General features: G+C 40.7%; 1 protein-coding gene and 2 long non-coding RNA genes across 5 annotated transcripts; 2 read left to right on the top strand and 1 right to left on the bottom strand.

Moving 5' to 3' along the window:
• Positions 1 to 922: 922 nt before the first annotated feature.
• On the top strand, positions 923 to 20207 carry LOC127959412 (interleukin-2 receptor subunit beta). Of its 3 annotated transcripts, none has more exons than XM_052558590.1 (11): positions 923 to 1087; positions 13836 to 13957; positions 14658 to 14767; positions 15347 to 15470; positions 15667 to 15745; positions 15857 to 15959; positions 16208 to 16350; positions 16972 to 17167; positions 17375 to 17480; positions 18117 to 18225; positions 18306 to 20207. In XM_052558590.1, exons 3-11 carry the CDS (start codon positions 14692 to 14694, stop codon positions 18909 to 18911), a joined length of 1542 nt encoding a protein of 513 aa, XP_052414550.1. In that variant the 5' UTR covers positions 923 to 1087; positions 13836 to 13957; positions 14658 to 14691; the 3' UTR covers positions 18912 to 20207. The 3 variants fall into 3 exon arrangements, 2 of the variants coding, with proteins under 2 accessions (XP_052414550.1, XP_052414551.1); XM_052558591.1 differs by lacking the exon at positions 923 to 1087 and adding an exon at positions 11769 to 12758; XR_008154259.1 differs by lacking the exon at positions 923 to 1087 and having other exon boundaries at positions 12780 to 13957; positions 18306 to 19230; positions 19461 to 20207.
• A 770-nt stretch (positions 20208 to 20977) lies between these two features.
• Positions 20978 to 21845, bottom strand: LOC127959431 (uncharacterized). The gene is made up of 2 exons (XR_008154260.1): positions 21406 to 21845; positions 20978 to 21338 (listed from the first exon to the last, which is right to left on the bottom strand). It is a non-coding gene; the product is annotated as an uncharacterized LOC127959431 (long non-coding RNA).
• LOC127959433 (uncharacterized) lies at positions 21397 to 22463 on the top strand. Its single transcript, XR_008154262.1, has 2 exons — positions 21397 to 21535; positions 21742 to 22463. It is a non-coding gene; the product is annotated as an uncharacterized LOC127959433 (long non-coding RNA).
• Positions 22464 to 26154: the final 3691 nt, after the last annotated feature.

The following is a 26154-nucleotide window of genomic DNA, read 5'->3' as shown; positions in this document are numbered from 1 at the left end:
TATTTCCTTCCTTCGATTTATAAAACATGCACGCAATATATAAATTTAAGGAAACTAAATAGTATCCCCCCCCCCCACGATTTAGCCTACTATTTCTTTTTCTGCATGACAAAAACGCACATCTCTGTAAAACTCCGTCTCACATTTTAGAGCAGCCAATGAAATTAGGGAAAGGAATCAATCACATCTGTAGTGTGTGTGAGAAAATATTCAGATGTAATTAATAATTAATAATTTTCATGAGTGGCTGTAATTTAATTACATATTTAGTCTCGTTAACTGTAACATATTACGGTTACATTTATTTAGCAATTAAATGTGACTCTGTTAGATGTAAGTATTGCTGGTGTGTCAGCAGGGGGCGCCAGATATCCTGAATCCGCGGGAAACGGACTTGTTTTTTGTTTTGTTGGTTTTAAAGTTGACACTACAACAGGATTCCTAGAAAACAAGACCATGTGTTAAAAAAACACTGTTTTTTTTCCATTTCCTTTCCTTTTCTTTTCCTTGCTTTTCTTTGCTTTGCTTTTCTTTGCTTTGCTTTGCTTTGCTTTGCTTTGCTTTGCTTTTCTTTTCTTTTCTTTTCTTTTCTTTGCTTTGCTTTTCTTTAATTTTCTCTTATTTTCTTTCTTTCTTTTATTTATTTATTTATTTATTTTAGTTTATAATGTTTGATCTGACAATGTAAATCATTGTAATTATTAAAAGTTACCATAAAGTGATACTAGTTTTATTGCTATTAGAAAAGATATTAGATAACTTAATCCCGTCTCTTTAATGTCCTCTCTAGATTTACAGTTATTTAGTTAAAATCTCTCTCCGACTGCCCTGATGAAGACTGCATGGCATGTTTTCGTGTCTCTGCTGGACATGTTAAGGAAGAACCCCGGGGTTTTTTAGAGAAGCTCTTCTGAGAGAAGTAGAGGTGGTTTCTAGAGAAGCGAGAAACAGACCGCAAAGGATTTTACCATTTTGTTCTCTTCAAACGAAAATAGAGACACAGAATGAAAAAGGAAACCCTTTATCTCCAGCAGCTTGAGTAAATCAGTGAGCAGAAATTTCGCTTGTGGTGAGATGGAGACAGCAGGTCAGTGCATTCATCTATAAGAGCGCTCCGATAGAGCTTTATCAGGAGATTTACTGACTGTGTGTGTGTGTGTGTGTGTGTGTGTGAGTGACAGACTGATGAAGGAGTGTGTGTGTGTGTGTGTGTGTGTATCACAATTTGAGTGGATCATGGTCAGTAATTGGATGTAGCGTAGAACCTAAATACACTTTGAAATGTTGAATAGCTAGAACTAAAGCCAAGGTGTCTTGCTCAATAGTGGAGTACTTTCACTGGGCAGAATTATATTTCTTAGAGAAGAAACTCACAGGATGGTTAACATCATCCACAGCGAGCTGAAAGGTCTGATAAAGTCAGGCACAGCCAGCACCGGAGGAGTCAGCAAGAGAGCTGTGACCAGTGGCGGTTCTACATTGAAATACACCCTGGGCGAGACCCCTTTCGAACAAAGTTCTGTACAAACAGCAATATTTTATTATAACAACTGTTTTCATATGATGTGAGATCATTGCATGCATGTTTCCAATTTGCCATTCCTGCACTTGTTAAATTGATGTTCCTCTTGGAAAACAATTTGCAGCAGAAGCAAAAGAGGCTGTTGTTCTTAATTGAATAAATCAGCCAACTTCTTGCCATCTTTTCACCACTTACTAATGTCTTCTTAAAATATTAGTGGTGGCAACTTCTCATTCCTACGGAAAACAAAGCCAGGTGGCACTTTACTTGGTCCTCTGTGAACCAGCTCAGTCCGAATCCTGTGAGTCAGATGTGAGGGCCAGTGGGGCTCAGTGGGGGTTCAGCTACAGGCATTTCTATCAGACAGCATATTGGCATATTACTCAAAACACATAGCAGTGAAAAAACACAGTCCTACTCATAAATGATCAGAAATATTAAAATTACATTAAATTACAGTTGTCTTGTAGCCCACACACACACACACACACACACACACACACACGATATGCACACCTGAAAGCTCATGCTGGGGAGAAGTAGAGGCAAAGAGGTCTTCATCCTCAATATCAGATATTTGTGGAGACATATGTGTAGCGGAGGAGGTGGTCGGCTCATCCTGACCAGTGGCAGAGGATGCTCCAAAATATTTTAGAAGTGCCTCTGAAATTGCAATTGAACTGCACTTGAAATCAAAAGACCTTAGGATAATGTTTTATAAAGCTAAAACAGTCTAGGGTCAAATTGACTCAAAACATAATAGAAGGGTTACATAAACATGCTCTTACACACTAAATGTCTGTCATTACACGCTATATCCTCCTAGACCCGAAAAAAAAAAAAAAACATTTATTTTATTTTTCCCCCATGTCATCACATTTTTTAGAGCATAGAAACAAATAGTAAAAAAAATACATTGAAAAATAATATTTTATTCACGTTATGCTATGGTCACTGGGACTCGGTTGTTTAAAAAAATAAAATGACTTTAAATTATATGTATAGGCAAAAACAAAAACTTTTTGGGTTTCAGGATATTTTTCAACCAAAATTTGTATATCAATCTAACTTTCATGGAGGTGCCATTAGGTTACTGCCTCAAATTATACGCATGACACACTTTTAGTTATGACTTGTAAAACTATACTTAGGAAACTATACTTAGCATACTGTGTAGCAAATAAAATGCCGTTGGTTATTTACAGGGCCTAATGTTAAACCAACTGATGGAAATGATAACTGAACTTTTAACAGTTTTATTGCAAAGCACAATATTATAAATTAGATCTCGTGATTTTGTTTAAAGCACTATATAAATATAAATAAAGGTGATTGAGTTGAAACCAAATTATTGTTGTGTAAGCATAGCAAGCATCATAGCAAAAAGGCTAACAAAGAGTTATACCCACCACCAATTAACATTAGCCCTTCATTCATGAAATGGATACTGTAATCATACAGAGACAATAGTTGCATACCTTTATCTTTTGCTCGTTTCTCCTCTTCTTCTTTTCTTTTTTTTCGAAATTGGGCACCTGGCTTTGACCTTTTCTTCTCCATCTCTGTTTATTTGGCACTCGACAATCAGCAGATTTCCCACCCCCCCACCTGTCACTCAGGACCAGAAGTCAAGACTAAACCAATTCACCTTGATGACCACATAATCGTTTTGTATTACCTAGTTTAATTTGCAGGAACTATAGGCCTGTATTATAACATTATGAATGAAATGTGCGTTATTTGGAAGAAAGTCGAGGTGTGTGACTGACTTTAGCCTATTATTCATTATATTACTACTGTGGATCCCCCGTCCCCGTCCACCCCCGCCCTGTCCGTTCCATTTGAGAGAGACCCAGAGGTGAAAGGTCGCAGGCGCCTCTCGCCCCACTCCCTTACACTTCTCTCACAACACAGAGCTTCAGTGGATATTTTCAGCAAGCAGGGAGCGCCAATTTGCCAATTCCACACACAGTGAAATGGGTAACACTTTAGAATAAGGTTCCATTAGTTAATGTTAGTTAACTACTTTCGTTAACATGAACTAAGCAAGAACAATCCTTCTACAGCATTTATAAGTCTTAGTTCATGTTAATTTCAACATTTACTAATGCATTATTTAAATCAAATGTTGTGCTTGTTCATTAGTTAATGCACTGTGAATTACCATGAACTAACAATGAATAACTGTATTTACATTAACTAACATTAACGAAGATGAATAAATACAGTAATAAATGTATTATTCATTGTTTGTTCATGTTAATTAATACATTAACTAACATTAACTAATGGAACCTTATTCTAAAGTGTTACCGTGAAATGATATAAATGACGAAAAACCGCTTCACGACACAGAGGATTTTTTTTATCTGCTCGTGCTGCCGCCCCCAATGTGTTACGAAAAAATGACGCCCCGGCGGCTGCCCGGTTCGCCCGTGCCTAAAACCGCTGTGACGATTTCAAAGGCTTTGTTACAGGACTCCGGCCGGTCAAATTTAGTCTTGGGGCTCAATAAGTTAGTGAGGGGACAAACCACAGTTGAAAAGTTCTTACAAAAACTGTGATAGTAGCCTACCATTCCTAAGAATCAGCATAGCTCACGCCGATCACAGGGCACAGGGAACTCCTGAATAGCAGCCACTTTAGCCATCACTGGTAAAACATGTCCCCTGCCAACTATCCTCCCCAAGTAAGAGACAGTGGCTTTTCCGAACTCACATTTTGCAAGATTAATTGTGAGGTTTGCATTGGAAAGCCTACGGAAAAGCTTTAGAAGTTATGTAATGTGCTCGGACCAGTGTGTACTATACAGGACTATATCGTCCAAATACGCCTCGCAGTTTTCCATCGCAGCTAAAACAAGATTTACTAATCGCTGGAATGTGGCAGGCGCATTACTCACTCACATCTGCATAAACTGCATAAACACATCTGGGGTCACGAAAGCTGGTATTTGTTCTGCTCTTGGTGTCAATTTTAGTGTTAAAGATGGCCGAGCCAACACGGTCCACACAGTCATCCATCCTCGGTAATGGATGGCAGTCTGGTACAGTGATGGCATTAACACATCTGTAGTCGGTACAAAACCTGTAAGTGCCATCAGGTTTTCAAACTAAAGGGCACGGGGAGCTCCAGGGACTAGAGCTAGGTTCAGCAATATTATTCCCTGTCATATACTCAACCTGTCGTTGCAGAATGGTTTGCTTTTCTGGATTTACCCTATGTGGGTGTTGTTTAATCGGGCCTTTATCACCCACATCTCTGTCATGTTCCAGAACAGTTGTCACAGTCGGAACATCACCGAATAACTCAGAAAAATCATCCATCACAGATAATATGTTTTTAAGTCGACCTTCAATAACACATCTCCACATCATCATCATCATCATCATCTACGAGTGAAGAAGGCAACACAGAGGACTCAAGACCGTGTACGATAAGGTTACACAAGTCAGTTTTAAAGAGCCAGTAAGATGAAAATTCTAAGCTTCCTATCACTGTTTAAGTCCTGTACATTAGGTTTAAATCCATCCAAGGTTAAAAAACATTGTCATTTTGTCAAAATATCATTTTAAAATTACCTCAATTCTCAGAGATCCCCAAACGGTTCGCGCGAAGCTGTTCAAAAGATTCAGTTTCCTTAAACCCCACCTTTCGGTAGCATACTGTGTTCTGATTGGTCAACTGACATAGTCAGGTTTGATTGGTTGTTCTGCACACACCTCCACGGTAAACTATGCGTTAGCATCTGTTTGGGGTGAATTATGTCTTATTCCGAAGCAAACAGTAAAATAAAAAACTTGAACAGTGTCGCTGCTTTTTCTTCTGTGTGTGTGTATTCAAGCCACGCGCTTCAGTTTGAATCTGAATAGCGCGTTCAGCGCGGGGGCGTGGTCACAGTAGATATTGTCACGGGAGGAGCACAAGACAGACACAGTGGGCGTGGTGTCAGGCCTCGGAGAGACTTTTATTAACAGAAATCATAAATAGGAGATAAAAGGTGGCCAAAGGGGAAGAGTTTCCAAAATAACAAGGAATCTGATGTCCTCGTCGTGCTGCAGGGTTCGTGTGGGTCGGGCAGTGTTCATGGAGGAAGGGTCCAGGTAAGGGGCGGAGTCCGGCGGCCGCACGCGCTCCCCTCCTCGGTCCGGGGCGCAAGGGGCAGCGGCTTCCTCTAGGGGCTGCATCTCTCTCGTTGGCCACGGCGCTGGTAGGGGATGGACGGCCCGGCATCCTGGCCCGTCGGCCGTGTAAACGGGTGCGGTTCTCCTCCGGATCGCGGGTCCGGCAGCTCACGTCTCTTGTGGCGCGGGAGTCCCTCAATGCACCCTTCCTGGACCCACGAGGACACCAGCGTGCATGCACGGGGAAGAGACCGGTCTCCCGAGGAGAGGCGCGTTGGGCTTTTAAACAGCGGCGGTGATGAGGCTCCACTTCCTTCAGGTGTACCCCATCACACGCCGCCAGCCCTGACTCGTCCAGCGCCCCTCCTCTCACACACCCACTCCAGTCGGGAGCCTGGTGAAGGGCGGCGATTTAGGACGGGGTTCCGGTGACAATCAGGGAGGAGGCAGCTGACTCATCACAATATAAAGATGGGAGACGTGAAAAACAGACATTGCGTTGTTTTCATATGGATTACTTTATCACAGAATATCTGTTAGCAGCACTTGTTACACTTCATTTTAATGCCGTGTTTGTACATGACGATCAGCGCAGACAGGCTGCAGACAGCACACATACTGATAAGACGCTCGGGAGAAAACAAACACATAACTTCATAATCATACTTCGCGTTGTGATTCGGAGATGCTTGTTGGTCTAAATAAAGTTGGTAATGAACCTTCTTTCATTGCCAAACGCTTTGAAAATCCCGCTGTACTCACCGAGATTAGAAAAGCAGTCATCAGTGAAATGTTGTGAACACAACAAGGATCTGTTGTACTGCTCTGGTATTGTGGTAAAAATGAATTTTAGCCATTGGTTCTTCTGATCTTCATTCTTTGGCAGTGAAAATAAAACAAACTTGCCTTTACAATTAAAAACACACTGTCTCCTCGACATGATGCTCTCACACCAACCAGAGCGTCTGTGTGTGGGGGGGGGGGGCAGGTCAGAGGTCAGTTTCTCTCAAGACGGTAGGCGGAGATTATTATGCAAAGTGCTCCTAGTGACATACATAGAGATGGGCAAAAGATTTGAAATCTATAACGACTCGTTTCAGCGATTCAGAGTCGACTCCTTACTTTAGAAGCCAATAACTTTATAAATCGTGTACTTTTTGGTTTAATCACTTTGCACATTGTTTACACTGATGGACAGCTACATCATACACTGTAATACAGGTAATTTTTGATTTCCCACCTGTGTGGCTCTTTAACATCTTATCATATCTCATCATATTAACATGACAGATGTAAGAACGTCTTCGCTTGTCAGGGGGTTACAATTACATAATTCAAATCAGATATTTTCTTGACTGTCCTTGACTTGCTTTGACTCTCCGGATGGTTAGCGCTAGAAATGCGGTGCTTCATCTGGAGCCACTTTATGACCTGGGAGAAGACATGCGAAGTAAAATTTCTTCCTTGGTCAGTTTGAATGACTTTTCCTTTTGTAGTCCGACAAAAGCAAACCCTCCGGGAAACGAGTAGCAGTACACATAATTGTTAATAGATACTGATACCACTAACCTGGCAGACATGGCACGTTTTACAACACCCCCGCACATCACGCTTCAGCCCAGGCCAAAAAAAAAATGAGGAAGAATGCGGATGAATGTTTTAGTCACGCCTAAATGACCAGAAACACCATCATGTGCGACACTCAGAATAGCGCATCTATTTTCAGCCGGAATAACGATTTGCTCAATGTCGTTCCACTCATCACTTTTCTGAGGTCTCCACATCCGCATAAGTAAGCTGTCTCTGATGAAATATGCGGGAGCTCCCATCCTTAGGAGGAACTGAATCCCTCAACCTTCGAGTCTGCGCCTTAGTGACGACACTAGTGGGAAAAACGTCAGAATATTTTAGTGAGCACTCATCAGGGCACCCTTGACATCACCCCGACTCCACACGTCATTCCCGAGGAGGAACGTGACACCCGGGATTGGAAAAAAGTCTTGAACGTCGACAACCACATCACCACACACCAAATCTGACTCGAGATGCACGTTATGTAAGGAAACATTGAGAAAACCCAACTGACAATGGCAACAAACCGCGAAGGAAGAAGGACTCTCGCCCGTATCTCGCAAGATGCGCACAGCAACTTCTTCCTCACCAGGCACAGATACGGTCCCATTCTTCAGAAAGGGATCATACATGGACTGGCTTTTCTCTGATTTTAACCGTGTACGAAGGATAGGTGATACTAAAGAGACCAATTGGTTTCATGGACTGTTTTTTTTAATATTTTTATATTAAGCAGTCTGCGAAGATATGCCCGGGATTTTTACAATAAAAACAGTGTGGGTCATCTTGTGTTATTGCACTCGGTTTCCTGTCTGCATCAGAGGTCGTAGGGGGAACAATTCTTAAGCGAAAAAGTTCTAGCAACTAGAAACTTAAAGGAGAGCAGCTTCAGAAACTCGGGCTTCTGCTCCGCTAGATAGGTGACCACTGTGGTTGGCAGACAGCTCTTAAATTCTCATAAAATAATTAGTTCACACAATTTCTCCTGACTATCAATCCGTTGTGCCGAGCACCAATGATCAAAGAGGGCTGCTTTATCTCGACCAAATTCACCAAAAGTTAGACACTCAGACTTTTTAAGTTCCTAAACTTCTGTGTGTATGCTTCAGGGATCAGCGGATAGCACCTCAGAACTGAGGCTTTCACTACATCATAGTCACCAGTCTGCTCTTCTGTTAGTGAGGAGTAAACCTCCTGACACGCACAGCAGGAGGAATGCCCACGCCGTTCTCAGACCGTCTAAATTGGTAGCGACACGCTCAAAGTGTGGCACAAGACGGATGTGGCGAGTGACATCAAATGAATTAGGATCAGAAGGAGCGACACCTTCCCTCTGGGCCTCCATTTATAACTTTCTCAATGCCAGCTGATGTTCATCTGGGTGGACGGCAATCATTATAAAGTTAGACAGCAGTGCATCGGCTGATCTCTGATCTCTGTGTGCGCACTCAGGTGTGGTTTCAGAAACTCTTTATAGAGCTCTGCGCAGGTGTGGATCATCTGTAATTAAGAGAAGAGGAAGAGACACTGCGATCAAACACTTGTATAGGAACCAACAGAGCTGGGGGATGTAACAGAGTGTGTGTGTGTGTGTGTCAGACTGATGTAGGTGTGTGTGTCTGTGTGTGTCTGTGTGTGTGTGTGTGTGTGTGGGCATGTTTTTGTGACATATCAGGACACAACTCTGTATAATGACATGGGTATGACACAGGTATTACAAGGAGAGGGTGACTTATGAGGACATAACCCATGTCCCCATTTTTCAAAACACTTATAAATCATACAGAATGAGTTTTTTTGAGAAAGTAAAAATGCACAAAGTTTCCTGTGAGGGTTAGGGTTAGGTGTAGGGTTGGTGAAGGGACATAGAATATACAGTTTCTACAGAATAAAAACCATTACACCTATGGGATGAACACACTTTACACAAAAACAAACATGTGTGTGTGTGTGTGTGTGTGTGTTTGTGTGTGTGCGTGTGTGTGTGTGTGTGTGTGCGTGTGTATGTGTGTGTGTGTGTGGCAGACTGATGAAGGGCTGATGATGGTGTTTGATTAAAGGATGGAAAGACTTTAGAGGACAGAAAGAAGGATGTGACAGTGAAGGTGTGAGTGACTGGTGGAGGATGTAGCATCTCTTTTTCTCGTAAAAACACTTGTTTGTGTGTGTGTGTGTGTGTGTGTATGTGTGTGTGTGTGTGGTTTAGATATCTTGTGATTCTAAGAAGGAAACATGATAACAGCTCTTTCGGACAATTATTATAGCTTCAGTTGCTTTACTATTTATTTCTTTATATGATCACCAATAGTTGATGCTTTTGCTGATAGTTGTTGTTATTGTGTGTGTGTGTGTGTGTGTGTGCCTGGTTTTTATCATGTTATGGGGACCAAATCTTTCAATTTTTACATCTTAATGAGGAAACAAGCTTATAAATCACACAGAAATCTTTTTTTTTTTTTTTTTGTAAAAAAGCAGAATGTTTTCTGTGAGGCTGGGGTAATGTGAAGGGTGACAGAAAATACAGTTTGTACAGAATAAAATCCATTACACCTGCGTAGAGTCCCCATAAAACATGTGCATGAGATTCTCAGAAACAAGATAACAGCTCTCTTTTATAGACAATTTATTGGACTATATTTTTCTCTTTATAGAGTTAATGATCACTGATAGTTGATTCTTTTGCTGATAGTTGTTTTTGAGTGTGTGTGTGTGTGTGTGTTATAGCTGTCGTAAAACCACACGTTTTTTTTTCCGACCTCGATCTCTAGATCACCAGCATCTATCCTGTTTAACTTTAGACCTGCTCATCTTTATCAGAAACTCTTTCACTTGTGGTTGATGGAGGGTTATTTGGGGTTTGACTTCTTGTCAGAAAGTAAGCTGGTTTTGTTTTATGGGACTGTGAGCTGTTTGGTTCAAAAACGGTCGTCTGAGATATTTTTGGAGTTAAAAATAGAAACACTTTTACTGGTAGCGTTGGGATCAGCTGGACCTGACCATTAAACCAGACTAAACCAGACTAAACATCTCTGTTTAATTGATTTAATTTAATGCCGTAGAATTGAGCTGAAAGGCACTTGTGAAAACTTTCTCTGGTTTCAGTTTCGCCTGAATCTGTGAGTTTGGGTCTCAGTTGAAAGGTAGAAATTGGCCAGAAATAGCCGAACGAAACTGCATCTAAATGAGAGTATCCTACTTTCATATGTTCAATATTAAAATAACTTCACTTCATGTTGTTTATAGGCAGGTGTGTGTTATAAATAGGCTTTTCTAAACTATGGGCAACAGAATCACTGGAGAATTCTGAACGAACTGTGAACACCTTCATTAAAACCATGTCTGACATCACTTCCTGATGCGAGGCCATTTAATAACCAGCATTTTATGTGTCCAGATCATCATATTTTCAACTTGTTGCAAAACAAGTACAGCTTGATTCAAATGACACTAAATGTATTTATATTTAAGTGATATTTACCTTGATTTCACTCAAATCATCTCAAACTAATGTTGTCTTCAGACTAAAAGAAGCACGCCACGCTTTGAAAAACTTGATTGGTCATTAATGGCTTTGATGTAATAGATTGAAATAATTCCAATTGGTTTTAAGATCTGATCTGGCAAAATAAACAAACACATAAATAAACACATAAAGATGCGTTATCCAGTCATTTCTGTGGATCCTAAAACACAGTGCATGACGTTCAGAATACAGGTAAACACCTGTAAAATACATTCCTTTATATTAATGCAGGACACTGTGCCTTATGACAGTGCAGGAAAGCTCTTGTGCCTAAAATCAGAAACGGTGTTATTTCTATTCTCTCAGTTTCTCTGATTAGTTCATCTTTGACTCAGGAGGATTTTATTAATTAGAAAACCATATTGTAGTTGGTTTGTTTTGGGCTCCAGTGCATTGAAGGGAGCGCTGCATTATTAATATTAGAAAGCAGAAATCACACCTGTGTCATTTGAAGAGTTTGATGTGATTCACTCAGTGTTGCAGAAGTCAGACTTTTATAAATGTGTAATGCAGATTAACTTTGAGATGAATTGTACATCTCTACCAGATCGTTCTGTGCTGTATCTGTCACTAAGATTGCTGTTATAGTTTCAGCGCAGGATGTTCGTTTGAAGGTCACCGTTTCATCTCATCTTCATGGAATCCACCCGGTGTGCATGCTTTTCAGTTTCACCTTTTAAGGCAGGCTTTAGTGACTGGTTGAGGAATAGCAATGGTCAGAATGGAAAAATATAAAGAAGACTATTTCTTATTTTATCTTCTGTGTTGCACCATCCACATCCTGAAGCACACTATATGATGCCATCACCTTTATTTCTGTAGTGCTTTTATCAATACAGACTGAGTCACAGATGCTTCGCTGTGACAGACCTAACTATGGAAACAGATTGAGCTGTAAATGATGTTAGGAATAGTGCTTCAAATGCAACTCATTATGCATAGAAACTTTAAAACGTCAGACATGTCGATGTTGGGCGTTGTAACATTAGACCTCATTTGTTGCATTAAAAATATATATTTAATTCTTTAGTTTAGGGGTGGATCATTTGATTATTATGTATTATTCATGCAGCAATACTAGTTTTGGTTTGTAAGCATTGATATATGATACAATCTCTGTCTTGTGCTCTGTTTGAGCATGACTTGTGAAAAATTACTCCAGCATGTTGTTGCTAGGTTTAGCAACTTTTCAGACTTCCCTAGCAACAAATTGTGCAATTTTTAAAAATGTATTTGGCAACTTTTGATAAGTGAATAAAATGATTTAAAAAGCATACATTTTTTCTCCAAATGACACAGAAAGTCAGTCTGTGGTGAGCTGGAGATCTTATATGATAAGTTTACAGATATTTCACGTAAACCTAAATCACAAAATACAGTGCGTAATTTAATACCTGTGAAAAATTAATATGGAAAATTCAGTTTCTTAATCTGTAGCATACTCACTACCAATACACTGCTTAAAATGATAATTGTTTGGAATGTGTAGTTTTAGTTTATGAATATATGCAACTGTTAAATAATTCAGTATCGAATATATACATTGAGTTATAAATACAGACAGTCTTTAAACGGTTAATTACTCATTCAGAGAGTTTCAGATGTTATTTTTTAATAAGAAAAACATACAGTGGTCTGGACCTCATATTTGGCTGTAAAGAAGCTCTAAAAGACAATAATGTTAATATCCAGTTCAGATTAATCAAGCTGATTGAGTTCTGATGCTATAAGCAGAGTCACATGAAGTTAGATGATGTGATTCAGCTCTATCAGCTCTGAGGATGATGACAGATCATGCGTTTCTTCTCACATCCACAGATTCTACGATAGTAAGGTGACTGATGATGAATGCTGTCATAACTGATGAAATGTTTCTACTAAAGATGATTTTCTAAGAAAAGTGATGGCATTGAGGAAATGAGTGAGAGATAAATGTGTGTCAGATGCTCGGTATGAGCACTAGAGAAGCTGTATTTCTGGATTGGATTCGTTGACTGGAAGAAGAGCAGTGATCAAGGTAAGAGTGAAGCAGACTGAGGGTTAGAGGAGACGAGCAGGTGTTTGGTGAAGATTCGATCAGTGTTTTCACCCGTGTCTCTCGCCGCCTGGGCTGCTCTCTTTATACAGTATTCTTCAGATAACTGTCAGGATAGCAGCATATATCTGTGAGAAGAGAGCGTCTGCATGTATTCCTGTAACGCCGAACCGTTGTCAGCTTCACAGTTTAAACAAGGAACAAATGAGGTTTTCTGAATAATGGATCAGCTTATCTGGAAATCAGATCAACTGAAATCAGCGTTAACCGACACGGACTAATCATTCAGCTACTGATGGAGTTTTGTTTTTCTGAAAGAGTGAAATGAGAACATCTGTTTCTGCTGCTCAGTCTCACATTGACGTGAGAGAAAAACCAGGTGCAGCCCCTCAGACGTGCGGAAAACTTTGAGCGACGAGAACACAGAGGCCGAGAAGATAGACAGAACCACAGATAGACAGATAGATCTTTACTAGAACTGTAAAGGACCCTGTTGAAACTGGGTATGTCTTGGTGCTGGTTTATGATGGTTATGTGCATCCCAGCATCAGAACACACCCCATCAGCATATACTGTTTTCAGCAGAAGAGGAGCATAACCACAAACTGTGGTCAGTTCTCTTCTCGAAAATGTGAGGCCCTGAAAACACAAACACACACACACACACACACACACACACACACACACACACACTCAAACACACACCTACATTCAAACATGCACACACATACACACACACACACACACACACACACACTGAAACACACACACAAACTAGCACACACATTTTCCTTCAAACAGGTACACACACATATACACAGACGTACACACAGACACACAAACACCTGTTTCCAGCAGTTGGTCTATAAACGTGTGTCTGGGTTCAGGAGTGTGAGAGAGTGAAGGAGAGCGCTGTCTCCTCCTACTACACACTTCTCATTTCCTGTCTGAGCTTTAGATTAAATGTCACCACAACAGCCCAGCGCTAGTTTTATCCATGACCTGTTTTACTACCTGTGTGTGTGTGTGTGTGTGTGTGTGTGTGTGTGCGTGCGACAGGAAGGGCTGTGTTCGTGGAGAGTCGCTCGTTTAACCCTGCAGTGTGTGTGATCTCACTCACAGACAAGAACATGAGCGAGTGACATCGTGACGCTCAGCGCTGGGACGTCTCCGCTCCACACGTATGTAACACGCTTTTATTCACTCTACACACTCTAGTCTCTACACACACCTGTCCACGGGAAGCTTCTGCTTGAACACGTGAGATTTTAGACAGGTCAAGATTGACTATGTATGAGCTCTCTATAGAAAACTCTTCTTTAGTGGAGAGGATGATTGGAAATGAATGAACATCTGATAGTGTAGTGTAGAAAAGCATCATCATCACTTTAAACTCAAATATAATATGATAAAACATTCCCAGAACACCTTTCTGAAATATGAGTTTGTTGATTTAATAGCTATGATTGAGTTTAAACACTGAAGTGATACTTTTCTTCTGTTCTCTATTTTATTGATTATTAATCATGGTTTATTCAAGCAGGAAGATTTAGAAAATATTTCAGCGTACACATTGTTAGAATGTGTCCGGTGGAGTGTGTGATGCTCCTCCATGCGTTCGTTCGCTCATGTGTTTAATGGCATTTGTGTTGTCACGCTCTGTTAGAAGCTCTGTGTCTTATTTCTCTGAGTCTGTGGGTGATGATCTGTGTATTTGCTCTTTCTCTTTGTGGTTTTGGGTTTTTCCACCTGACGAGTGTGTGAGCGTTTGGGGGAGGAAAATGAATGCCAAAGCATTTTTTGTCATGTTCTGTGCGTTTGCCGAGAAGATAAGCAACAGTTACATATGTGATGAATGAAAGTCTCTCTGTCTCCTAACAGATTTCCAGATGAATACTGAGAGGAACACGCCATCATGCAGATTCTGGCTATGATAATGATAATGATGATGATTTTGATGATATCATCACATTCAGCTCTTGCAGATCAAAGTAAGAATTCCTGATGGACATTGTGTTTTAGTTGTGATTGGTCTGTGTGTGTTTACTAAGTTTTTCTATATTTTTTGTAAGCATTTAAATCTGAAAAAAAACAAACAAACAGATATACAGCCATACAGGGTAAAAAGCTGCGGTCCTCGTACTGAGCCTTGGGGTACACCATACTGAACTTGTGATTAATAAGAATCCTCTTCACTTACTGCTACTACTTAATAAGAGTAAGATAGGTATGATTTTTTAAGACTGATCTCTTTTAATAGATTAGTGGTTATAGGGTCTAACACACATTGTGAAAAACATACACTTTCATTCAATGTGTGGGATTTTCACTTAAAAAATAAAAGTTATCAATCGTCATTAATAGCACAATTAACATCCAATTTTTTTTGCATAGCAACAAAAGTTAGAAAATAGATAAAAGTTTATTTGGATTAATTAAATAAATATGTTTATTTTATGAACTGATTACTGTATGGTTCTATGGGAATCTAAAAATGGTTGTTCTGTGGTGTCACTCTTTTGAAACCTTTATTATTAGGTTGAATTGCTCAGATTTTGCTCTTTCTCCAGGTTTAACATGTCATAATGATTACTTCGACACCTTCAAATGTGTTTGGGACACCTCAAAACTGGATGTGATCCCTCCGGTCCGACCCGAGACCGTCTGCTGGATTCATGTAAAGCTTAAGAAGACGTAAGGAAAAATGTGATTTCATAAAGATTTTGCTTGTGATTAGGCAAACAGCCTTCATATTATACAGGATCCAGAACTAATGAACATAGAACAGTTTTCAGTTTTCATGTTCCTTTCTCTTAATGATACTAAATCATTTGTTGGTTAGTATGTGCTTTATTTTTGTATGTGACATTTTGAACTTTTTTTATTTTAGAAGACTGACCGAAGAGAAGGTGCAGATGTTTGCAGACCCAGCACAGCCTAATATACGCTCTGCCACGGTGGTTTTAAAGGTGACTGACGGCATGTGTTTGAGATGTTAAACTGCAGATTCATTGAGTAGTAAACCAAAAGAACATATGACGAGTCATACAGATGTATTATTTCTTTCTCTTCGGATGAAGGTAGCTACAATATCATTGGGAGCCACATTACAAGAAGAAGTCCATTGTGACAACTACACAAATCCCATAGCTGAAATAGCACCACATGATGTAAAAAACAGTGGTGAGTCAAATATAATAACTGGAACATTATTATATTCTGGAACATAAGCTAGAGAGCGTGTGATTGGAGAAGGGCTGTGTATCAATCACTAATATTTACAAATGAGAAGCAGGAGTCCATTAGTGTAAACAAAGAGTTCATTATTTAATGACAGAATCCTTTCACAGCTACTGTTCTGGCTCCAATCTGACGTATTGATCAGCACTGATAACTGTTTACTTGAGCGATTATGATGTGTGTGTGTGCAGCAGTGAAACCGGCTCCTCCTGAGGGACTGAAGGTGCATGGGATCAATGCTTCATGGAGTTTTGTTCCTCCAAAAGCTAAAACTTTTTTACAGAAATATAAACAGTTTCAGATCCAGTACAGATCTGCTGCTCAGAGCTGGAAGGTGAGCATATCATATTCTCTTATGTCAACCTGTTTTTTTTCCATAATAATTTTTTTGACAATTTCTTATACATGATTTATGAAACTGTGGATTATTTTCTCTAAACTCTACATCACACATCTCTGGCAACACAGTTACACAGGGATGTCCAACACAACTAGCTTATGCATGTTCAGTCTGCTCTTAAATACTATATACAGCATATTCAGCAATAGAAACAAATGCTGGAAATAAAACCTTTCTTTCTAAAACCGTTGTGAAGGAAAGAGCTGTAAGTGTAAGTGATCAGTAAATGAATGTGGTGTTTCAGCTGGCAGTGTTTTCCAGAACTCATGAGCTGTCAGTGTCTAATGTGGAGAAAAGTGTTCAGTGTTTTGCAAAAATGTTGTTTCACAGTTGCAAATTGATAATGAGCATGCAGTTTTGCTGTCCTGGTTTTAGGATGCATTACTAGGAGAGTGTCTTGAGTATGTTTAGTCTTTAAGCGATTGTAAAACAAACTGTAATGGTTAAAGACAGAGGATGTTTAGATGATGTGCATCTGAAGGCAGATTCTGCGTAACGTGACTCTACAAGCGTTCATCACAGCAGAAATGCTTCATTCTGTCATTGTCTGTGTAGGATGTGGAAAATGATACCGTAAATAGTCAAGAAACTCAATGCAATCTGCCAGAGGACCGTTTGTACTTAAATCAGCAGTACGTGATCAGGGTGAGAGTCAGGTATCAAAAGAAAGACATGCCCAATGCTGTGTGGAGCGACTGGAGTGAAGAGTACAGCTGGACATCTGAAGTGGGTCAGACGCCCCACACACCAGGTAACACACACACACACACACACACACACTCACAAACACACACACACACACACACACTCACAAACACACACACACACACACACACACACACACACACACACACACACAATCACACACACACACACACACACGCACACACACACACACACACACACACACACACACACACACACACACACACTCTAACACTCTCATCTCTCTCTCTAGGGATCTTCCAGCTGGAATCATCTGTGGCAGGGATCACGCTCACAGGAATCACTCTGGCCATCATATTAATCTTCACCATTCTCTTCAAGTGCAAGAGAACCAAAAGGTGAGTGTGACGCTGCTGATGCCTGATGCACCTGGGAGGAGTCTTCAGCGAGTCCACAACACAAACCATAACCATAACTATAACGATAATGCTGCTAATAATAATAACAGTTACAATAACGACAATGACAACAATAGCTATAACTAGTACTATAACTGTGATAAATATAATGACAATGATAAAGATAACTGTAATACTAAGAATAACGATTTACAAAATATGAAAATAAATATAATGATAACAATAAATCTAAAGATAACTATAATCTATATAATATAATAATGCTATATGCTAATTCTAACAGTAACTAAAAAGATAACGATAACTATAATGACAATGTATGGAATGGTATTAACAGTGAGACCAAGAAGCCGTGGTTTAAAGTGAATTTATAACAGCTAAGGGGCATTGTTATAAATTTACTGTAAAGGTATGATTTTTTAAGACTGATCTTTTCAAACATATGTTAAGTAAAAAATGCCTGAATGCTCTGTAAGTGGCTTTGGATAAAGGTGTGTGCTAAATGCATTAAAATGATTTCAGTGTGGACAAAGAAGATGTCAGGTTATGTGAGAGACTGTTAGGATCTGTTATAAAGAGTGTATCCGGGCACGGAATGACAGTATTGGGCCACAGGAATGTGGCTTCTTTTCCTTTCAGGGTCCAGAAGAATGGTTCCACGTATATTCCTGATCCCTCCAAATTCTTCGGAGATCTGAACTCGAGTCACGGAGGGAATTTTACGGTGAGTCTCCCACCTCCGACAACCAGACCCGCATTGGTTTTTGTTCAGTTCTGCTTGATAACCCACGCTCTCTCCATCAGTCCTGGCTGGGGTCTGTTTTAGCGCACGAGAGCTTCATCAGAGTGGACACTGAGTTCATCAGTCCGGTCGAGGTCCTGAAGCTGCAGGACGCCCGCGAATCCCGCGTCTCTCACAGAAACAGCGGCGGCCCGCAGGATGCATGGGATGACACCGCCAAATCCTCCAACTTCTCCAACTCCACCTACTTCTTGTCCCAGAGCTCCAAGGGGCCGAGCGACGTGCTGGAGCCCTGCTCGGTGCACTCCTCGTACGGGCCAGCAGGGGGCCCCACTGACGTCACTCACCCCACTGGAGAGAAGGACACAGAGGAGCTGGAGAAGCTGAGGCAGGACACACAGAGTCCGGATTCAGGTTTCGCCGCTGGAACCGAGGACAGCATGGAGGAGATGGAGCTGCCCAGTCCTCTGGGTTTAAACCTGGCTCCCCACCTGCCTCCAGACCTGCCGGCACCACAGCCCAACAGACACCTGGATCTGCTTCTGCGGCCGAGCTGCCCCATCCCTGCATTACACCTGGACCTCCTCAACCTGGACCTGCAGAGCTCCTGCGGGCTGATCGAGCCCTCCAGCGGAGATTACATGCCAGTGAAAAACGTGCAGAATTGAAAAACTACCATCGTTCATCTTCCGAACACACATTAAGATATTTTTGAAGAAATCCGAGAGCTCTCTGATGAACGTAGCAAGGACATCGTGAACACAGTCCATGTGAAATCAGGGGTTCATACAAATTTCACGAAGCTACAAGAACTTTTTGTTCGTAAAGAAAACAAACATAACACGTGGCATGATGTTTTGTTTTGCACTTTCATTGCATGGTAAAGAGCGGCGTGAACATTCTTCTAAACATCTCCGTTTGTGTTCCACAGAAAAAAGAAAGTTTTTCAGTTGCTGGTTGCACAAACCACTTGGACTAGTTTTAAAAGTTAGTCATCTAAGTTTTTTCTTCAATACTTTTATAAAGGTAGATTTGACTCATTTGAATCCAAAACTGCTAATTGGTCAAATTAGTTCTTAAGACACAGTTTTAACGTAACAAGGGTAAAAGTAAAATTTTTGCCTGTTTATTATACTCGGCATATAGTCTTGATGTTTCCTATGGATTTCTCTAAAGAGTTAATGAAGGCTGTTGCTTCTGTGCTGGTTGATGTGCAGGTGATTCAGGGTGTTTGTGTGACGCAGAACGAGCGCAGGATCTGCGGACGAAACCAGGTGAAGCACTGCGGACCGTTTCCTGTTTTCTTTTCACTAAAATTATACCGTTCAGTTTACATGGTACGACAAAGGAAACCTAGTTATGATTTGTTTCAGACAATTTATTACATTCCTCACACTGAATATTATCATAATATAGGCCTATCATTTCTATTTATAAGATGTTTGGAAGCAGGGACATTAAGGCTAACATGAGGCAGAAACACAAAAGCAGAAGTGAAACGTTCTTTTGAGTGGCTTATCACAGTTATTGTTATTTTGTTTGTTTTTGTGTGCCATTTCACCTTGTAACTTGGATTTTTGTATTCAAATGTATGTTAAAGTGACGATGTCTGCTGTTTTGATGAATGTAAGAGACGCCAGTAGTTCTCTGCGATCGCAATTTGCTGCTAAATAACATATAGAAGCATATTTGTGTTTCTGATAGCTGACTGACTCCAGATATAGCTGTTTATTATGGGTCAGTGTTTTTTGTTGGGCATTTAACAGCATTGTTTCTCAGTGCCTCTAGAGGTGAATGAGAAGCACAACAGATAGATTTCTCCTATTTAGGTATTATAGACCTATGAATGCTATAGTGTAAAAGTATAATTGTTTTACTGCTGTGTGTCAGGTACTTTATGTGCAGTGGCTAGAAATGTGTTAAAAAAAAGGTTTGTTGCAAAACATAAATAAAATATGACAATATTGTTGCACTTCAGTGATGAATGTTTAAAGTGGTTTTGAGATGAGAAGTAGCAGTTCCTGTATGGATGGCGTTCACTGGTGGAAGGTGAGCTCTCTGCGGGGGTTTCCTGTCTGTCACTACAGGTCTGTTTGAGATGCCGTTGTGTTCTTGGAGAAACTTCAGTCAGCTTGAATCTTCTCTGTCTGGATGCCTGTGGTTCAGTGGATCCTCCGAAAGGGTTTGTAATACACAGATGCATCAGTGTTTCTCTCAGCTGCTCTGAGATTTTATTATTTCAAGATTCAAGATTATGCTGAGAATATATAACCAGCAGTGAGTCAGGTCCGCTCCATGGAGAGTGCAATTATTAAAGAAAACAACACAGAGGAAAATATACATAAATATAGATATGAAATAATGAAATAAAATTAAACAATACAAATATAAGAATAAAATGTTAAATAAAGTTTATAATTAATATAGAATAGAAAATAAAATGTGCATGAAAGGACAGTGAACTGGTTGAAAGATGCAATGTATTCTCACAGAGGTATGATTTCAGAAGTACTGAGTTTAATTAAAGTTGTAATCAAACACGTTTCATTTCCTTTAAATGGTTTAGGAACTGCTGATTTGAAGCAATGGAAATACACCAATAGCCTAATAATAGGTGATTTATCATTAGTGAAAATTCACAATGAACAGCGTGTGCATTTTAATATAAATAAAAACAACATTTCTATTGTTATATTTGTTTATTCAAATGTTTGTATCTTTTTCTCATCGTGGGAATGTCTCTCTTGGTCTGTCCTCAGTTCAGTCTCCGTGCTGTTTTAGATAATGTGGAAGAAATGCACGAACTGAAGTGATAAAATGTAACACTTGAACATAATTTTACTCACGTCCAATAATATACTCAAACCGGTCCGCTGAAGACCGTATGCTGATGGTATCCAAGAGGAGCGTCACCCGAGCACAGGTGAGACCCGACGGAGTGACGTCACGGGCGTCGCGCAGGTGAGCGCGCGTTGACTGTTTTTGAAAGACCCTTTATTCGTATTCTCACAGAATCTCAACCATGCAAACCGAGTCTGTCCACGGACTGTCCTCAGATCAGCAGAACCGGTTATTGATCCGCAGCGGATTTTCTACTGAATAAGACAAAATTAATAAATCACTGCGACTCACCGAGCGATTCCCTCAGAACAGGTGAGCTACCTGGATCCTGGTGAGAACCAGCAGAACCGGGCCCGAGAGCCGAAGCTCGCGATGGAGCTGGGGAACACATCCGGATCGGATCGGACTCTGTGAGAGAGCGCTGTGTCTGAATAAAGACTCTAGTTTGGAGGTAAATTAATGCCATAAAGATCTGCTTGCGCAGGGTAAGAGCTGTGGAAGTGTGCATGAAGACTGTAAACGTAAATCAGAATAAAATAATAATCTAAATATTGAGAAAATTACCTTTAAATTTGTCCAAATGTTCTTAGCAATGCAAATAACTAATAAAAAATGAAGTTTTTACATATTTACAGTAGAAAATGTACATTTTGACAGGATGAAGACGGATGGAGAAACTGCGGTAAATCCCCGTCTTCACTGCATAATGCTCGAGAAGTCTTATGACTAATAGCAAATGACATTTTCAACCGAATTCTAAAGAAAAGCAGTGAGGAAGTGAAAAATGCAATCAGAAGTGAATGTGGGCAGAGAGACATGAATATCTCAGCACATGACTCATCCCAACCATGCAATATGAAAGAAAAGCTGCGAATGGAAAAACCTTCTTACTGAAACAAGAAAGAGCACGAAGAGCTCCAGCGATCTTAACTAAGTGTGTGTGTGTGTGTGTGTGTGTGTGTGTGTGTGTGTGTGTGTGTGTGCAGTGTGTATCGCTCCGTTCCAGAGACCGAGATATTTCCTCTCCCCTGACCCTCACTCAAACACATGCATATTTAGATATTAATTAAAACAATATTTAGTATGTTTTTAAACCTGCTTTCTATAACAGTTGTTCCCCTCAAAAAACAAAAACAAAATCTGTACAAGCTCCCTCCCTCATGCAAACACACACACACACACACATACACAGACACACACATACACAGACACACACTCTCTCACACACACACGCACATGTACAAGTCTCAGGCAAGTTTTTCCTTGTAAACCTCATACTGTAAATCCACATTTTACACTGATATTCCTCCCTCTGTGCATCACATCTTTCACCTTTTTCATCCTGATGTAAAATCATTAAACCACTAAAACTACAGCAACTACAGAAACAGATTCAACATGTCTCTTGATTTTTGTGTCTGGTTCAGTAAAGCTTTGAGGAATAATTTGAGATGCTGGAGATCAAACACAGTTAGAGGTTTAAATCTTTATCTTTCCTTCATCTGTGTGTGTGTGTGTGTGTGTGTGTGTGTGTGTGTGTCCGTTAGGAGCGGCCATTGTCGTTCTGCAGAAAGTTAACGGAAGGACACTTGTCAGGTGACCGGTCATGACCCTGTGCCATAAGCTAGAGCTGGACCAGAATAATCTATTAATCTAATATACATTCGGAGTGTGGGCAATTTTTCATTTTGACATTTGAATGATCTCTTTTTTTTTTGGTGAACACCTGGCACCCCCAGTTAAATGGTCTTCATTGCCTCACACAGCTCCAGGGGGTGAATAAATGCGTTATAGAGCAAAAGTTATGAATAGAAATCTATATTCTTATGCTACGCTGAGTCCTACATCATTAGTGGAAGCTAGAGATCACTATTTATAACATTTTAAATAAAGATTTTTTTCTTATGAAAAATGCTATGGATGGATCAGCTTTATTTAACTTTTTTTTTTTTGGCTCATTGGCTCATAACACCCATTCACTGCCGTTATAAAGGTTGGAAGAGGCAGGACAGTTTTAAATATAACTCTGATCGGGTTCTTATGAAAGGAGAAAGTCATAGACACCTAGGATGGCTTGAGGTTGAATAAATCAAGGGCTAATTTTCATTTTTGGGAGAATTAACCCTTTAATATCAGCTGCTCCAGAGGACATGATTTTATTTTTTTTATGCATTTTATTTTTAATTATTTAGACAAAATAATCTAGAATATCAGCCATTCGGTTATCACCAACAACACAAAATATTTATTGACTTGTCATATACTCTTCCAAAACTAAAGCTTCTTTCATCATTTACTCTTGTTGATCCAAACACGATTTATATTGTTTCATGGAAACCAAAGTGGGAAATTCTGTTACAGCGGCCAGCAGTGACTGACAACATGAGGGGAAACTATAACGACGCAGATTTATTTAAGTTCTTTTCCTGTAATTTAGAGCATGTGAACTAATGAACTCTCTCTCTCTATCTCTCTCTCTATCTCTCTCTATCGCTCTCAGAATGATGCTTGTTGCAGAAAAGCAGTACTTACATTTACATTTAGTTATTTTGCAGATGCTTTTATCCAAAGTGAATTACAATTGGGGAATACATAAAGCAATTCTTCTTAAAGAGCAAAACAGACTCAGGAAGTGTTTGCGATACCAAGTTTTAGGCATTGTTCAAATGAGTACAAGTTAGAAAGGGAAGGAATAAATAAAAAGCACATTTTTTTCAGTTTTAGTATGATGTAGTGTCAAAAGAGATGAGCTTTCAGCTGTAGCTTGAAAATTGCAAGGCAAAAGAAGTTTATTTACGTATATAGCACATTTCATACAGAATGGTATTGCAAAGTGCACACAAAAGGGAGTAAAATAATCATACAAAAATAATCACAACAAAGGAATTTTATAAAACAAGGAATTTAAAAACTGATTTAAAAATAGTTAAAAAATTCATTTCAAACAGTTAAAAATAGAAAATGATTATACATAAAATATAGTGCAATCAGTTCGGACGTAGCACAGAGCTCAATCAATAAATACACAGCTAAACAGATGAGTTTTGAGTCTAGATTTAAATATGACTAATGTTTTAGCATAATAACTAAACGCAGATTCCTCTTGTTTTGATTTAAGGTGATGTACTATTTCTTCCAAAACTTTGCTATCAGGTGCTTCAAAAACAGACATAGTATCTTCTTTTTGACATTGCGACTGAATCTGTCTGACCTCTGCATAACTTGATGATGTGTTAATCGAGATCAGCAGAGTCTGCAGAAATGCTTGGTGTTAAAGATAACTCCTCCATAAATAGCACACTAGTGTTCTTGTTAATGCATCTCTTTCTGACAGAGACAGATCTAGATTCATTGGCAGCAGAGATCAGTATATCAAAGAAAATACAGAAGTGATCAGATATTGCTATGTCCTGAATAATAAGTGAAGTGACATTCAGCCAAGTATGGTGACCCATACTCAGAATTCGTGCTCTGCATTTAACCCGAAGTGCACACACACAGAGCAGTGAACACACACACACACTGTGAACACACACCCGGAGCAGTGAACACACACACACACACACACTGTGAACACACACTCAGAGCAGTGAACACACACACACACACACACACACTGTGAACACACACCCGGAGCAGTGGGCAGCCATTTATGCTGCGGCGCCCAGGGATCAGTTGGGGGTTCGATGCCTTGCTCAAGGCCACCTAAGCCGTGGTATTGAGGGTGGAAATAATAGAAATAATAATAATATTATTAAATAATAGATATAATAAATAATATTATTTTGTAATATAAATAGAAATAATAATAATAATTCCATGTTTAGGCCTATGTAATTCATATGAAACCAACGAGGGGTGTGTTTCCTGTTTGAACTCTACTTGAAAATAGAGTAGACTAATTATGGCGAAAACTTAAGTAAAGATTTATTATAAAGAATTATTATGGTTTTTTATTAAAAAGTTTATTATAAATGTATGGTTGGGTTTTTCCTACGACATTTTTTCATGAGGAAAGTGAGTCGCCAACTGGGGAGAAATGTGGATCGCCCGCTGGGGAGAGTCAGGGGTCCGCCACATGAGGAAAGAGAGTCGCCCGCTGGGGAGAGTGAGCGGTCCACCGCATGAGGAAAGTGAGTCGCCCGCTGGGGAGAGTGAGCGGTCCGCCGCATGTGGAAAGTGAGTCGCCCGCTGGAGAGAGTCAGCAGTCCGCCGCATGTGGAAAGTGAGTCGCCCGCTGGGGAGAGTGAGCGGTCCACTGCAAGAGGAAAGTGAGTCGCCCGCTGGGGAGAGTCAGCGGTCCGCCGCATGTGGAAAGTGAGTCGCCCGCTGGGGAGAGTGAGCGGTCCACCGCATGAGGAAAGTGAGTCGCCCGCTGGGGAGAGTGAGCGGTCCGCCGCATGTGGAAAGTGAGTCGCCCGCTGGGGAGAGTGAGCGGTCCACCGCATGAGGAAAGTGAGTCGCCCGCTGGGGAGAGTCAGCGGTCCGCCGCATGTGGAAAGTGAGTCGCCCGCTGGGGAGAGTGAGCGGTCCACCGCATGAGGAAAGTGAGTCGCCCGCTGGAGAGAGTCAGCAGTCCGCCGCATGTGGAAAGTGAGTCGCCCGCTGGGGAGAGTGAGCGGCCCACCGCATGAGGAAAGTGAGTCGCCCGCTGGGGAGAGTGAGCGGTCCACCGCATGAGGAAAGTGAGTCGCCCGCTGGGGAGAGTCAGCGGTCCACCGCATGAGGAAATTGAGTCGCCCGCTGGAGAGAGTCAGCGGTCCGCCGCATGTGGAAAGTGAGTCGCCCGCTGGGGAGAGTGAGCGGTCCACCGCTTGAGGAAAGTGAGTCGCCCGCTGGGGAGAGTGAGCGGTCCGCCGCATGTGGAAAGTGAGTCGCCCGCTTGGGAGAGTCAGTGATCCAGGGCGTGAGGAAAGTGAGTCACCCGCTGGGGAGAGTCAGCAGTCCGCCGCATGTGGAAAGTGAGTCGCCCGCTGGGGAGAGTGAGCGGTCCACCGCATGAGGAAAGTGAGTCGCCCGCTGGAGAGAGTCAGCAGTCCGCCGCATGTGGAAAGTGAGTCGCCCGCTGGG

This window comes from Carassius gibelio, chromosome B6 (assembly GCF_023724105.1).
Source record: "Carassius gibelio isolate Cgi1373 ecotype wild population from Czech Republic chromosome B6, carGib1.2-hapl.c, whole genome shotgun sequence".
Lineage (NCBI taxonomy): Eukaryota > Metazoa > Chordata > Actinopteri > Cypriniformes > Cyprinidae > Carassius > Carassius gibelio.
This window is presented reverse-complemented; position numbering and strand designations above follow the sequence as displayed.

Coding starts and splice junctions, on each gene's coding strand:
- LOC127959412 (XM_052558590.1), top strand. CDS start 14,692: ATGCAGATTCTGGCTATGATAATGATAATGATGATGATTTTGATGATA. Junction 14,768..15,346: donor TTCAGCTCTTGCAGATCAAA/GTAAGAATTCCT, acceptor CTCTTTCTCCAG/GTTTAACATGTCATAATGAT. Junction 18,226..18,305: donor GTCACGGAGGGAATTTTACG/GTGAGTCTCCCA, acceptor TCTCTCCATCAG/TCCTGGCTGGGGTCTGTTTT.